Source organism: Felis catus, chromosome A3 (assembly GCF_018350175.1).
Source record: "Felis catus isolate Fca126 chromosome A3, F.catus_Fca126_mat1.0, whole genome shotgun sequence".
Taxonomy (NCBI): Eukaryota; Metazoa; Chordata; class Mammalia; order Carnivora; family Felidae; genus Felis; species Felis catus.
Genome location: NC_058370.1, coordinates 63,134,307 through 63,149,193, shown reverse-complemented (window position 1 = coordinate 63,149,193; position 14,887 = coordinate 63,134,307). Strand labels below are relative to the sequence as shown.

At 40.1% G+C, this 14,887-nt stretch overlaps 1 protein-coding gene and 1 long non-coding RNA gene across 9 annotated transcripts in view; one reads left to right on the top strand and one right to left on the bottom strand.

Annotated features, from left to right (window-relative positions):
- The window catches only part of THADA (THADA armadillo repeat containing), a 332,244-nt gene that overhangs the window by 252,175 nt on the left and 65,182 nt on the right, over positions 1-14,887 (top strand). For all 8 annotated transcript variants that reach the window (XM_045054143.1, XM_045054144.1, XM_006930069.5 and 5 more), the window contains one exon: positions 648-742. In XM_045054143.1, the coding sequence (XP_044910078.1) occupies positions 648-742 (95 nt within the window). The remainder of the gene's footprint in view (positions 1-647; positions 743-14,887) is intronic.
- On the bottom strand, positions 4,291-14,108 carry LOC123384436. The gene is made up of 3 exons (XR_006595516.1): positions 13,475-14,108; positions 5,674-5,842; positions 4,291-4,668 (listed from the first exon to the last, which is right to left on the bottom strand). It is a non-coding gene; the product is annotated as an uncharacterized LOC123384436 (long non-coding RNA).

Here is a 14,887-nt window from a genome sequence, read left to right as displayed (position 1 = left end):
TTTCCTTTTTTTTTTTTTTTTTTAATCCAGACCCCTAAATCCAGGCCCACTTTTTTCCAGCATGTGATTCAAAGAGTAAAGTGAGCTCCACATATTGAAAGAAGAAAAAATTCCATTTATTGGGAAAGGAATGTCTGTCGCAGTGTTTGTTAGCCCTTCTGTGTGTTTGTTTTTCAGCTGGTTATTTTAAGTCCATAGGTATGGTTTGTCCTATGTGATTGCAGTTCTCCTTCTCCAAAATGCTAAGTCAGTGATACTCGTAACCAATGATTTTCCCCCAGATCTGTCCACTTAAGAGGAAAATAATAGAATATAATTCCCTCTGCCACATCTCCTTGTTTTCAAATAACTAGGATAGGATATTGGTTTTTGTTTGTTTTCAGTTTGTTTTATTTGGAACCAGAGCATAGAGTTTTATCTGTTCTTTACATGTGTATCCCCAACCTCCACCATATGCTCTAGGATTTCATTTCCTCACTTGACTTACTGACGTGTCTTCACCATTGGTGATTATCTGTCTTTTTTAGCATTCACCGTAACTCCGTAAGCCTCATGATATGCCTGTTACAAAATACCTTTTTCTCTTCTGTGACCCAGGCCTCGGGGAGAGAAAATATCAATTTATCTGCTGTTCTTTACCTTTCTAGGCAAAATCCATGTTTGGTGACCAGAGCTGTATATATTGATATTCTCTTCCTGTTGACTCGCTGCCTTGACAAACCCACAAAAGGCAACCAGCCAGGTATGATTCATAGTTACATCATATTTTGGAACAATTACGGATCTTTGAAATACAGGTGGGGTTTCGAGTGGTTGTACCACACACTCCCCCAGCTTCTACTTTTGTAAAACTAACCACACATCAAAATTAAGCATAGCGTCATATGGCTACCTCATAGAAGCTTCTCAAGGAAACCTGTCCTTGTTTAGTTGGAAGTTTGCTATTTATTTTCAATTTGATCATTCAGGAAAGAGTTTGGACTCTACTCAGATGCCCTCTGTATTTCAGACACCTTGGCTTTTTTTCCTCTTCCATGCATTTTCTTTGGTAGTTTGTCATTTTCAGTAACTGAGAGTCCATTCTGCTCCATTCCGTGGACCTTACTGAGCTGGGCTCATTTGATCCTGGAGCCTGCATACCTGAGACTCTGTCTCAAATTTGCCCTTCACTGCTTTAAGCTCTGCCTTGAGGTATGTTCCTTGGTCAAGTATGTTTCCTGGTATGGGGCCCCAGATCCATATTACAATTGTTCTATTTTAATCATGATTCACAGAGTGGTTTTCTTAAAATGGAGAAGGGCAACTCCAAATTTAAAAAAAAAAATTTTTTTTGATGTGTTTATATAAGAGGCTGCAGGAAGTGCTGTACATGAGTTCCAGGCCACAGACTGAAACTGATTTTCATCAACACAAACTGGAATGCAGGGTAATGAGCCTGCAACTGGTTAAAATCAGCCTCTTCTAATTGATTAGGCCTGTCTAAAAGAGGCTACAATTACAAAGTCACATTCTGAGTACAAGCAGGCCAGGCTTTTCCTCTGTTACATTTAGTCTGTCAATGATTTCTTGTCTTCAGTAAATATATTCAGGCTGTCAGAGTCCGGCTCTGTCCATATGGAACCCTGTTCCCAAATTCAAACCAATTTAAATTGCTTTGAGGGGGAGGTGCGAAACCATCTCACCCAGATCAATGTATATTAGCCCACAAAGCCCCTGTGGCCATGCAGAGGTAAGAAGAACCTGCCTGGGCTTTCATCAGCTCCACATCCCTGCACAGGGGGAGCTGTTGTATCCGTTTGGTAGAATAGGATCATATAGTTTTATAGTTGTAAAACGGGCCTACTTTATGCCTCTTGTCCCAGCATAATTATTAATGGTGCCCCCCTTTCCTCTTACAAGTGTCCCGGTTTGCACAATAAGTTATAGATCACCTTCGCTGTAGGAAATCCCAGGGTTGCGCCACCATATTTTACACTTGAACTAGGGTGCAGAGATTATAAATTGGGTGTTACCAAATAAGTTGTTTTTGGGTTTCCTCTATTTTTATATTTCAGTTCCAAATTCCATATAGCTTTATAATACTTCTCTGCTTGGTAGCTAAAGGACTTTGGCGGTGAAAGAGTTGCTCACGACTAACAAGTCCAGTCGTTAGAGTGGTTGACTGTAATCATCAGTTTATTTGGACTAAGTTTTTCTCGATGTATTAGTACCTTTATTCCTCGTCCGGAGGGACATTCCTTGAATGTTTTGGAATTCCCTACTCTGTTCTCCAACCACCCACCCTTTATTGATGGCTGGTCTCCTTCAGGAAGATGACATTGGCCTTTTTTGAGCCATCCTTCCCTCCAAAGTCTTGCAGTATTTGGAATTTGTACCCCAGTTAAATGTGGTCACAAGCTGTGGTTTATTACTCCACAGTATTGCACTTGGATCGATGCATCATCCCTCTTCGGGTACTTTGCAGAGTAAGATGTGTGGGGGTGGGTACTCTTGCCCTTATTCTGTTCTGAAAGCCATAGCCCTAACTATTTTATCCTGCACTGCCCAATATGGCAGGACTCCTGAGCACTTGAGATGTGGTCCATCCAAATTGGAATGCTTTGTAAGAATAAAATACACACCACATTTCAAAGAGTTAGTATGAAAAAAAGAATGTAAAATTTCTCGTTAATTTTTTTATATTGATTACATGTTGGAATGATAATATTTTTGATATATTGGGCTAAATAGAATGTATTGTTAAAATTAATTTCACCTGTTTCCTTTTACTTTAAAAAATGTAGCTGCTGGAACATAAAAAATTATATATATGGCTCATGTTATATTCCTAACAGACAAGTAAGGATTTTATCCAGTCCTTTGGTGTTTGCCCACCTAAGCCACAGATGCGTGTGCATGTCTGTGTCTATCTGTATGAATGTATGTAATCTTATAGTACATTCACACAAACAGTACTAACAAATTTTCCTTCTTTGAGGATGGAACTAGATTTTTAGAACTAACCAAATGTCAAATGTGATGGCAATTAAAGTGGATGGCACTGTTTAGGATAAAAACAAACTATGAGCTTAAAGTAATGAAATCTATTCTTATGTGTTTCATAAATTGTTTCCAAAGGCAGTTTGAGCAACAGCTAAATATATCACCACACAAGATGATCACTTATTTGGATGAGTAGACTACAATATGATTTTGAAATAATGTCATGACATTATAGTGTTACCTTGCAAGTAACTTGAAAGAATGGATCGTGCTGTAGATTCCTTGTCCCCCAGCTAAGTACATAGCAGGCCCTAACTATGAGGGTTTGTTATTAACTGATAGAAATGCAGAGTTTTCCTCAGTTTTTAGAATAATAACAATTGTCATCAAGATACAAAGTCTTATTTAAATTCATGCATCAGTCAGGTGTAAATTTATTTTCTGATTCAAATGTTATGTTTATATCATGTGTATGTTTGTAAATGTGTGCATATCTACCTCCATTATTAGCTCACGAAGCTGAGAGTAAGGGAGTATATCATTTAGGCTCTGAAGCCATATCCCTGGATTTGAATCCTAGGTCTGCCATTTACTAGTTTTGTGACCTTAGGCAAGTCAATGAACCTCTCTGAGACAGTTTTTCTCAATTGTAATTGGGGGTGATAACAGGATCTATATCTTAGACTGGTTTTCGACTAATATATATAAATTCCTATGTATAGAATGTGCTTTGCATCACACAGAATAAGTGCTCAATAAATATTAGCTACTGTTAATATTATTATCATCATTATCACTAGCTAGAAACATGCATCTAATCCAGTACCCTGCAGCCCCTCACATTCACAGCTCTCCTCTTATTTTAAACATCTTTGGGAAAGAAGAAATGCCTGCTTTCCTAGGAAAATACTGAAGCATGGCATACCTGGGACAGAATGTCAGGAAATCCACTTGATTAAGGATGCTCCTGCCCCTCTGACTGATTCAAAAAAAAGGGTCATTTTTTGTTGTTGTTCATTTATTTCTTTATTCATCAGAAATGACATGTTGGCATCAGACTCATTGAGCACCTGTAGCTGGAGATACACATGCATATGATTTGGGCTTGTAAGTAGGCACAGTAGGGTTTGCAGGTATTACAAAGGAAGTGTGTGTGGGATACACTGGAAGCACCAAAGAATGGAAAGTCATTTTTTTTTTAAGCTTTTAAATTTATTTTGAGAGAGAGAGCATGCACACACAAGTGGGGCTTGAGAGAGAGAGAGAGAGGGAGAGAGAATCCCAAGCAGGCTCCATGCTGGCAGCACAGAGCCTGACATGGGGCTCGATCCCACGAACTGTGAGATCATGACCTAAATCAAGAGTCGGGCACTCAACCAGCTGAGCTACCCAGGCGCCCCTGGAAGGTCATTTTTTCTTGGGAAGGCGGGGAGACTTCAGTTGAGCTGAATTTTGAGGGTGAGTAGAGATTAACCGCATGGTCAAGGTAAAGGTGGGCATTATAGACAGAAGGAAGACCATGGCCAAAGCCACAGAGACACGAGTCAGCACAGCCTTCAAAGAGCTAGGACAATGACCAGAGTATCAGTTCAAGACCAGGCAGGTGTGACTGGAAGGGAGGCTGCAGAGGTAGGAACTCAATCACGAAGGACCTCGTAGGCCAGTCTGAGGAGCCTGGACTTGACCCTGTAGACAAAAGGAGATCATTGAAGGACGTAAGACAGAGAGTGGCATTGTGTGGTTTTTTAAGACAAGGAGACATTTCCTTCTTTGCCCTCGTCCTCATAGAATTCTTAGGACCCTTATGAACCAAGTTCCTATTGTCGCTGAAAAAGAATGTAACTGAAAATCCATTAATGGAATGTCAGGGGGATTTGTCCAGACCTTGTGATCATCGGCACTGGGGGTCTAGGAGGTGGGAGTGGGGAGCAGAGAACCAGACTGAAGTTAAAGGCAGCACAGTGCTTCAAAACACTTGTCTTAGAATGGCGCCATCATGGGAGTTTCTTTCTCTTATTTTCCATTTTATGAATCTTACACACCATGATTCTGTTTTATTCATATGGGTGTATGTACTTGCATTTCAGCAGTAAATGAATCTAACTGAATCTTGAAAGTGCTTAATTATTCCGAAAGAAGTAAAGTAGTATCAGTTTCAGGGAAACTTTTTTTGGTTGAAGGAGGGTCTGTCCATCTCCTCTCAAACACTATTCTGTACGTGACCTTGGAAAGCTATTTCTATCTCTGAAGTGTCTCAGAACCACATTGAGGGGCTGGGGCATAAACAATGAGAAAAACAGTGAGGGGGAAAGGCAGAGAAGACGATTAGAAAAGCTTAAGATAATGATGTGTTTTGTGTGATTCAGACTTTTATCTTCATGCTTCCCCAGCCTTTGAGGTTTCCTCAGCCATTAACTAGGTTTTAAAAATTCCAGATCTGGGGGTTTTGTTTTGAGTTCTAACGTGATTTAAACCCACAAGGACGCTCTGTCCCCTGTATTCTTTTTCCTCTTCTGAATCCATCTGTCATCATTCGTATGCATCAGTTTCCTGCTAGAAAGAAAATTATAGTCTCCAGTTGGAGCTGGGGGGTGAGGAAGAAGAGGACTAACTGCCACAAGCACTTCGGGGTTGCCTTGCAGGCCTGGGCAGGGATGGGAGAAAGAGCTTTCATTCTCACTGGAAACCCACCTTCAGTTTTTCCTTCTCAGGCTGGACATTTTCCATCCTCCTTCCACAGAGTATAAGTGATCTCAAAAGGCTGTTTCCCTTCCCCTGAAATGTATATAGGATATCCGGCATACTCTTGTCCTCAGGAAGCATTTTCAATACCCTCTTCCTTATAGGGATCATCGTAATTCTTAAAAAAAAATTTTTTTTAACATGTATTTATTATTGAGAGACAGAGAGACACAGAGCGTGAGCGGGGGAGGGGTAGAGAGAGGGGGAGACACAGAACCCGAAGCAGGCTCCAGGCTCCGAGCTGTCAGCACAGAGCTTGATGCGGGTTCAACCGTGAGATCATGACTTGAGCCGAAGTCAGACACTCAACCGACTGAGCCACCCAGGTGCCCCGGGATCATCATAATTTTTGACCAACAGCTATTGAGCGCCTACCGCCATGCCAAGCACTGTGCCAAGCATTTTGTGTGCATTAGTAAGGGAGGTACTAGTGGTCCTTCGTGTTAGACGTGAGGAAACCTAAGGCACAGAGAAAACCGGCCAAGTGTCTCATGTGTAGTGAGACAGAAGAGCCTGGCTCTCCAGGTGTTGACGCTGTGGCCCCGCAGCCCAATTGGGGCCAGAATTAGGAAAATCTCTACCTTGGGGAGGAGTGCCCTAGAACCCTGTTGGTTGTTTTGTCTTCCCATTCCTCTTCCTCTCTTGTAGAACCCCCAGGCCTTAGAGAGGGATCCCCTCTATAGGAGTTTCCAGATCATAGGCTTTCATGGGGATTTTCTTGCCTCATTTCTGTCTCTCCTGTGCCAGCAGTATATGCAATAACATGAGAGTGTACCAGGGACACAAGCAGTTACTAGAAAGAGAAAGCTTGACCGCTCCCAGGCAGCCACCTGCCCTTTTTCCCTTCACAAGTGGACCTACGGCCACTACATGAAGCACTTCCCAATTCCAGGCTGCTGGTGACTGCGTTCTGTAGTTCCTTTGTTAGTTGAGATTTATAGTTCAGATCTCATCATTCCGCCAAATGCAATAAACATTTTGTGTTACTAGAATGTAACTTTTATTGTTATTATTTTTCCTCTAAATGCCTTAAAAGTGACCAGCTTATGAGAGTGAAGTCAGAATCCCTAAGTAGTCTAAATGCCAAGTCAATGTGCTTTGTAGATCAATGTAAGATTAGAAGACAGGCTCTCATTTATTACTGCTTGTATTTATATAATGGAAGTTAGGTAATGTAAGCACTCCCAAAGGCCAGCTTAGATGTTGATGATGGTCAAATGCTAAAATCTGTGACAAGTATTCAACAATGCCTTGTATTTGTACCACCTGGAACGTGAATAATATATGTGTGACATGAATAAGTATAAGGTCAATGATTTTTATGACATACTAACTTCCTTTACTTAAGTTCCTGGGAAATATAGCCAAACAATTACAGAGTATAAAAACATTGGCAACTTACAAACACCTGCTTTGATTATTTGGTCTAATTAGGTTAAATTTAACCAATCCCATCTGAACAAATTGAAAACAATTCTTATCTGTTCCCTTGGTCATGCACTTTTATCGGTGTTGGATGCAGATGTGTTTAATATGACACAGTTGGTGCTGTTCTCTCAGCTCTGGGTGGGAGATAAAAGGGAATTGAGAACATATTTTTAAAGTCTTCTGGGGACTTTTTATTTCTGGGCCTACAGCTATGAAATTTCAAGGAAAAAAAACAGGCTTTGTTGTCAATAAATTAGTTGCTTTTCCCAAAACACTAAACTGTCATCTGAATGGTTGCTTTTGCCAAAAGTATCTTTCCCAGGGAACAGCGAGCTCCTAAAATAAGCAGATGATTCTAGCTGCCTTTCGGAAGTCAGAATAATACAGGATGTGTTATTAGATTGCTAGGTTCATGTGGTGTTTACCCCTCGTTAATTCCAAGCCTTGGTGCTGAGTACATAGGCCCACGGTTCTTAGAATTTTAGAGTTTCGAGACCATTTAATCAGTAGGTGGAATGGAAACTATAGCAATTAAGTGACTTGCCCAAGGTCACACGGCTAGTTAGTGAAATAGTCAAGCTTCCCTGGTTCCTGGTGCAGTGCCCATTTCCATGACCAAAATTAAGAGCCTTGTAGTAGCGTGAGTTGGGCCAAGTGTCTAGACCTGTAACAGAGCTATGTCATGAAACCTTCTTACCCACATTTCCACCCCAAGAGTAAAATACTGTTCAAATGAGCAACTGGGGTCTCAGATCATCTGTGATTTCAGTTTTTCTCTGCGTTCCTATATTGCCCCACTCCAACAGCCCTCATCACAGATAATCTGTGTCCATTAAACTAGTTAAGCAAATTGTTTTTGAAAACTTATTCTGGACACTTCATATAAATGGAATCATACAGCATGTGGCCTTTTGTGTCTGGATTCTTAATGTTTTCAAGGTTCATCCCTCTTGGATCATGAATCAACACTGTTCTTTTTTTATGGCAGAATAGTATTCCATTGGATCAGTATACCATGTTTTATTTATTCATTAGTTGATGGATTTTTGGGCTGTTATAAACAATACTGTTATGATTCATGGACAAGTGTTTGTGGGGATGTATGGTTTCAGTTCTCTTAGGTATTGACCTAGGAGTAGAATTGCTGGGCCGTATGCCAGCTCTAAGTTGAACTTTTTGAGGAATTGGCAAACTGTTTCCAAAGAGATTGCATCAGTTTACATTCCTCCTACCAGCAACGTATGAGGGTTTCAATTTCTCCACATCCTTGATGGCACTTGTTATCGTCCATCTTTTTTATTATAGCCATCCCAGTGGGCATGAAGCAATATTGCATTGTGCTTTTGATTTGCATTTCCTTTATCAAAGGCTAGTGATGTTGAACATACTCTCTACTGCTAACTGGCCGTTTGTTTATCATCTTTAGGGAAATGTCTGTTCAGATTCTTTGCCCATTTTTTAAAATTTATTTTTTTTTAATTTTTTTTAACGTTTATTTATTTTTGAGACAGAGAGAGACAGAGCATGAACGGGGGAGGGGCAGAGAGAGAGGGAGACACAGAATCGGAAACAGGCTCCAGGCTCTGAGCCATCAGCCCAGAGCCCGACGCGGGGCTCGAACTCACGGACCGTGAGATCGTGACCTGGCTGAAGTCGGATGCTTAACCGACTGAGCCACCCAGGTGCCCCTATTTTTTTAATTTACATCCAAGTTAGTTAGCATATAGTGCAACAATGATTTCAGGAGTAGATTCCTTAGTGCCCCTTCCCCATTTAGCCCATCCCCCCCTCCCACAACCCCTCCAGTAACCCTCAGTTTGTTCTCCATATTTATGAGTCTCTTCTGTTTTGTCCCCCTCCCTGTTTTTATATTATTTTTGCTTCCCTTCCCTTATGTTCACCTGTTTTGTATCTTAAAGTCCTCGTATGAGTGAAGTCATAGGATATTTGTCTTTCTCTGACTAATTTTGCTTAGCTTAATACCCTCTAGTTCCATCCGTTTGCCCATTTTTAAATTGGGATATTTGTCTTTTTATTCTTGAGTTGTAAGACTTCTTTATATATATGGATATTAATCCCTTATCAGTTATATGATTTACAAATATTTTCTCTCATTCTGTGGGTTGTCTTTTCACCTTCTTGATAATGTCCTTTGATGTATAATTTTTAGTTTTGATGACATCTAGTTTATTTTTTCTTTTGTTGGTTGTGCTTTTGACATCAAATCTAAGAAACCATTGCCAAATCCAAGGTCACAGAGATTTGTACCCATGTTTTCTTCTTTCTTCTAAAGACTATATAGTTTTATCTCTTAACATTTAGGTTTCTGATACATTTTGAGTGAATTTTTGTATTTGGTGTGAGGTACAGGTCCAGCGTACCTCAGGATTGCGTGTGGCTATCCATTTATCCCAGCACTATTTGTTGAAAGACTTTCTTTATCCTTTCCCCCACTGAATTGTCCTGGTACCCTGGTCAAATAATCAATTGACCATAAATATATGAATTTATTTCTGGACTCTCAATTCTATGCTATTGTTCTACATGTCTGTCCTTATGGCAGAACTATACTGTCTTGATTTTCATTGCTTTCTGGTAACTTTTGAAATCAGAATATAAGTCCTCCAACTTTATTCTTCTGTTTCAAGAGTTTTTTGGCTGGGTCCCTTATATTGTCATAAAATTTTAGGAAGTTTGTCTGCTTCTGCAAAAAAGGAAAGAAAGACTAGCTAGGGTTTTCATAGGTATTGTGTTAAATCTGTAGGTCAGTTGTCATTACAACAATATTATGTCTTCAGGTATTCAGATCAGAATACAGGATGTCCTTCCATTTGTTTATTCAGCAATTTCTTTCAGTGACGTTTCTTTCATGAACGCCTTTTGTTAAATAATTTATTCCTATGCTATTCTTTTTGATGCTGTTGTAGGTGGAATTATTTTCATAATTTCAATTTTAGGTTATTTGTTGCTACCATATGGAACTATAGTTGATATTTGTATATTAATCTTTTATCCTGCAACCTTACTGAACTTATTTATTAGAATTTTTTTGAGCTCCTTAGGATTTTCTATATATGAGATCATGTAATGTGCAACATAGTTTTTACTTCTTCCTTTCCAATCTGGATGCCTTTTATTTATTTTTCTTGCCTAATTGCCCTGGCTAGAACCTCCTGTACAGTGTGAAATGGAAATGGCAAGAACAGACATTCTTGTCTTTTTGGGACCTTACAGAGAGAGCTTTCTTCACCAGTCAGTATGTTGTCAGCTGTGGGTTTCTCATAGATAATCCTTTAACAGGTTGAAGAAGTTTCCTTTATTTCTAGTTTGTTGCATTTTTTTACTGTGAAAGGGTGTTGGATTTTGTCAAATTCTTTTTCTGTATCTATTGAGATGGATCATGTGTTTTGTTTTTTACTTTTATTAGTATGGTGTGACTCATGACTTTTTATTGCTGAGTAGTATTCCATTATATGTATGGTTTATATTAAATCACCAGTTGAAATACATTTGGGCATTTCTACTTTTTGGAGATTGTGAAGAATGTGGCTCTGAGCATTCATGTAGAAGTGTTTCTGTGGGTCATGTTTTTATTCCTGTTAAGTAAAACCTAGGAAGGTGATCACTGGGTTATGATAAGAATTACAAGAAACTGCCAAACTTGTTTTCCAAAGGGGCATACCACTTTGCTTCCCCACCAGCACTATATGAGAGGTCTAGTTGTTCAATATCCTTACCTAGACTTGGTATTATTGTCCCTCTAGTAGTTCTTCTATACATGTATATTTTTGGTAAAATGTCTATTCAAATCTCTTGCATATTTCTTTTTTAAGTTGAGTTCTCTTATTGAGTCTTAGAGTTCTTTATTCTGAATATAAGTCCTTTATACAAATAGATATTTTCTACCTGTCTGTTGTTTATCTTTTCATTAACAATGTCTTTTGAAGAACAAACATTTTGAGTCTTGATGAAGTCCAATTTATCAATTTTTTCTTTGTTTTATGCTTTTTGTGCCCTAGTAAAGAAGTCTTTATCTATCCCAAAGTCACAAAGATGTTTGGTCATGTTTTCTTCTGCAATTTTATATATAAGGTTTTACATTTAGCTCTTTGATTGACATCAACCAGATTTTCATGTATCTCATAAGTTGAAGTTCTCTTTTTCATTTCTAGCATACAAAAGGCTAATTGTTCCAACACCATTATTTCTTCAAATATTTTTTCCAGCCCTTTCCCTTTTTCTTCTCTTTCTGGGACTCCACTCAGATGTGTATTAGGTCACTGGAAGTTGTCCCACACATCACTGATGCCCTGGCAGGTTTTTCTATCGGTGTTTCGTTTTTGATAGCTTCTAATTCATGTCTCTAAATTCACTAGTCTTTTCTTTTGCAGTTTTTAATCTGCTGCTAACTCCATCTAGTGTATTTTTTTTATTTCATATATTATCTTGTTCAGCTCTATAAGTTTGATTTGTGTCCTTTTAATATCTTTCATATTTCTCTTTATCGTTTTCCATGTTTCTCTAGATTCTTGCCCATATGTAGCATGTTTATAGTAGCTGTTATCATATCCTTGTTTCTACTTCCATTATTATTATTGTTACTTTGGGGTTTATTTTTATTAATATTTCTCCCAGTTATGGGTCATATTTTCCCATTTTTTTGCATGCATATAATTTTTTTTACTGGTGCCAGACAATATTAATTTTATGTTGTTGAGTGTTGGATTTATTTTATTCCTTTAAAGTGTTGGATTTTAGGGATGCCTGTGACTCTTGATCTCAGGATTGTGGGTTCAAGCCCCACTTGGCCATAAAACTTAGTTAAAAAAATTAAAATTAAAAAAAGTGTTGGGGCGCCTGGGTGGCTCAGTCGGCTAAGCGTCCGACTACAGCTCAGGTCACGATCTCACGGTCTGTGAGTTCGAGCCCCGCGTCGGGCTCTGGGCTGATGGCTCAGAGCCTGGAGCCTGCTTCCGACTCTGTGTCTCCCTCTCTCTCTGCCCCTCCCCCATTCATGCTCTGTCTCTCTCTGTCTCAAAAATAAATAAACGTTAAAAAAAAAAATTAAAAAAAAAAGTGTTGGACTTTGTTCTGACATATGGTTGTTACTTAGGATCCATTGGATTGCTTTTGGATCCATTCCAGGGCCTGCTTTTTTTTTTTTTTTTTTTTTTTTTTCCTAGAGAGGGCATAAGTGAGCAAAGGGGAGGGAGAGAGGGAGAGGGAGAGAGGGAGAGAGAGAAAGAGAGAGAGACATGGGACTCGTGTTTTTACCCAAAGCGGGTGTGGATCTCACCCAAAGCGGTGCATGAGCTCACAAACTGTGAGAACATGACCGGAGCCGAAGTCAGATGCTTAACCACGGAGCCCCCAGGTCCCCCAGGGCTTGCTTTTAATAAGCTCTGTTTTGGCAGGTCCAATCTGAAGAGGAGCCTTTAGTTTAATGCAAATTTAGCTCCACTAACAAGACCTTTCTCGGTCTCTACCTGATGCCCCATGTATTACAAGGTTTTTCTACTCTAACTGGTGAGAGCATGAACTACCAGGAGCCGAGCTGAGCTTCCAGAATTGTTGGGCCCATGGCTCTCACGGTTCTTTCCGCAGCCTCATGGAGTTTCACCCCTTGTACATGCGCATCGGTGTTCAGCAGAGACTCAGTAGGTTGCCTCTGCAGATCTTTGTTTTTGTATAGATACCTCGTCTTCACTATCCTGACCCACAAATTCCAGCTGCCTCCCCAAACTCAGAGCTTTCATCTTCTCCACTCAGCAAGATCTCTGGGCTCTGGGGCTCCCCTGCTATGGAAATTGCCTCTAGGTAGTAGTCTGGGGCAGTGGTGAGGCTTACCTTGTTTGTTTGGTCTCTGAAGGATCACACTGCCCATATCTAATGTTTATAAACAGTAATTTGTCACATTTTGTCCAGTTTTCTAGTTGTTTATGGCACAAGGACAATTCCTGTAACAATTAAACCTTGGTGGCCTGAAGCAAAAACCACTTGCATCACTTTGTTTTGAAACCTCTTGATGCCTCAACTGTACAATGGGGCTAATATGCTCTGAAGACCGGGGTGAAGAAGGTCACATTAAAAAAATATATATGAAAACTTGAAAAGTTATGTCCCAGGAAAGGAAAAAATCCAGTGTTGGAAGAAAAGCAGCTATCAGGGAGGGGAAAAAAAAAAAAAGAAAAGAAAAGAAAAGAAAAGCAGCTATCAGCAGTTAAAACTGATAGCAAAAACAAAGAAATGCATCATCTCATCCAGAGCAGGAGACAAAGCTTCTGTTGGTCCCATGGCCAGGTACACTTACTCCCAGGCTTACCTCCGTTGCTCATCTGGCAGAATGTACTTAACTTCTCCCTCTGTGATGGGGCTGGATTTCACGCTAAATAGCATAGACTCTGTTGGATCTGCCAGCTCTGCTGTACCTCACAGCATCATTCATGTGGGTGTTAGTCCGCAGCCCAGTAGTGCCAGAAACTTCTTGAGTCTTAGAGTCAGTTTTTCCCAGAACTGTGAACTGTGGCACCTGCAAGGGACTGAGATAGGTGGTTCTGGCTTCTCTCTTATCCTGGGAGACAAGACAGAGGTAAGCCCCAGTTACTTAAAGGAATCTTCCCAGCTAGCTACCTCCTTTCAAGTTGATTTCACACTGTATCTCATTGCCTAAGGGTGGAACAGAAGCCCCGGGTCTTTTGTGGGGAAAAGGCAGATCTAAACAAGGACTTCTAGAGTGTGATGCTAGGGAAATTCCTGATTTCCTAATCTTGTCCTTAGTAGCCAGTCACTGACAAAGAACCAGAAGCGCTGTTTGCCCAGAAGTAATTTTATGTTTGTGTCTTTGGGTTGTCATGTGTTTATCCACAAGTATTTCCTGACTTCCCCCTTGTGTTGGACAGGGGCCGATGGGATGGTGGGTGGAGTCCAGAAGTAAACCTTGGTCCCACCCAATGCCTGATGAGCTCATTTTTAGCCCAAATCCTTTTAGAGATCACTCCCAGAGCAGTCTCCCAAGCACCCTAAGCACAGGGACTAGGTTTTTATTTACATGGGTTGACAAGATAGTCTTCAGATGGTATTCTCAGAAGCTCATCTTCCTTCCACAGCAGCAGATAAGGAATTCTGTGCTTTAAAAAAAAATACATGCCTTTGAGAATATGCTGGGGACAAGGGAAGGAGGGAATATTTTCAAAGGGATGGGTAAACAGGGCATAAAGGGATTCAGAGACCTGGAAACAGAAGTAGGCAAGAAATAAGCAGCCAGCACCAGTTCATGGTGTTTCTCAAGACAAAGTTAGTCTCCAGATCCTTCCACCAGGTCATTCTACATGGTTAGTGGAGGGGCCCCCGGGGTCAGGATTACAGTGCATTGGGAGGTGCAGAGGATTAAATCCAGGAATGGAATTTCCCTTCGATAAGGAGAAGCCAAGATTTATTAAATCTGTTGATTTGTTGTTGTTGTTGCAGTTCCTATGGTTTCCTTTTCTCCCCAAATATATATATACTTTTTACTGACAAATTGCGCAAGGGGACATTAACATTCACAGAGTGTACAAATTGTCATCTGTGATTATTTTTAGAACCAGTTTGTCAACTGTTTGAGGTAGGAACTTTTGTTGGATCTGACTGCAGATCTCTCTGACCAGAGCTACAATCCTTTGAAATAGAAAACACTGTCCATGTTGCTGTGAATTAAAAATGAAGTCTGCTTTGTATTTGCTCACGCCCAACTTTT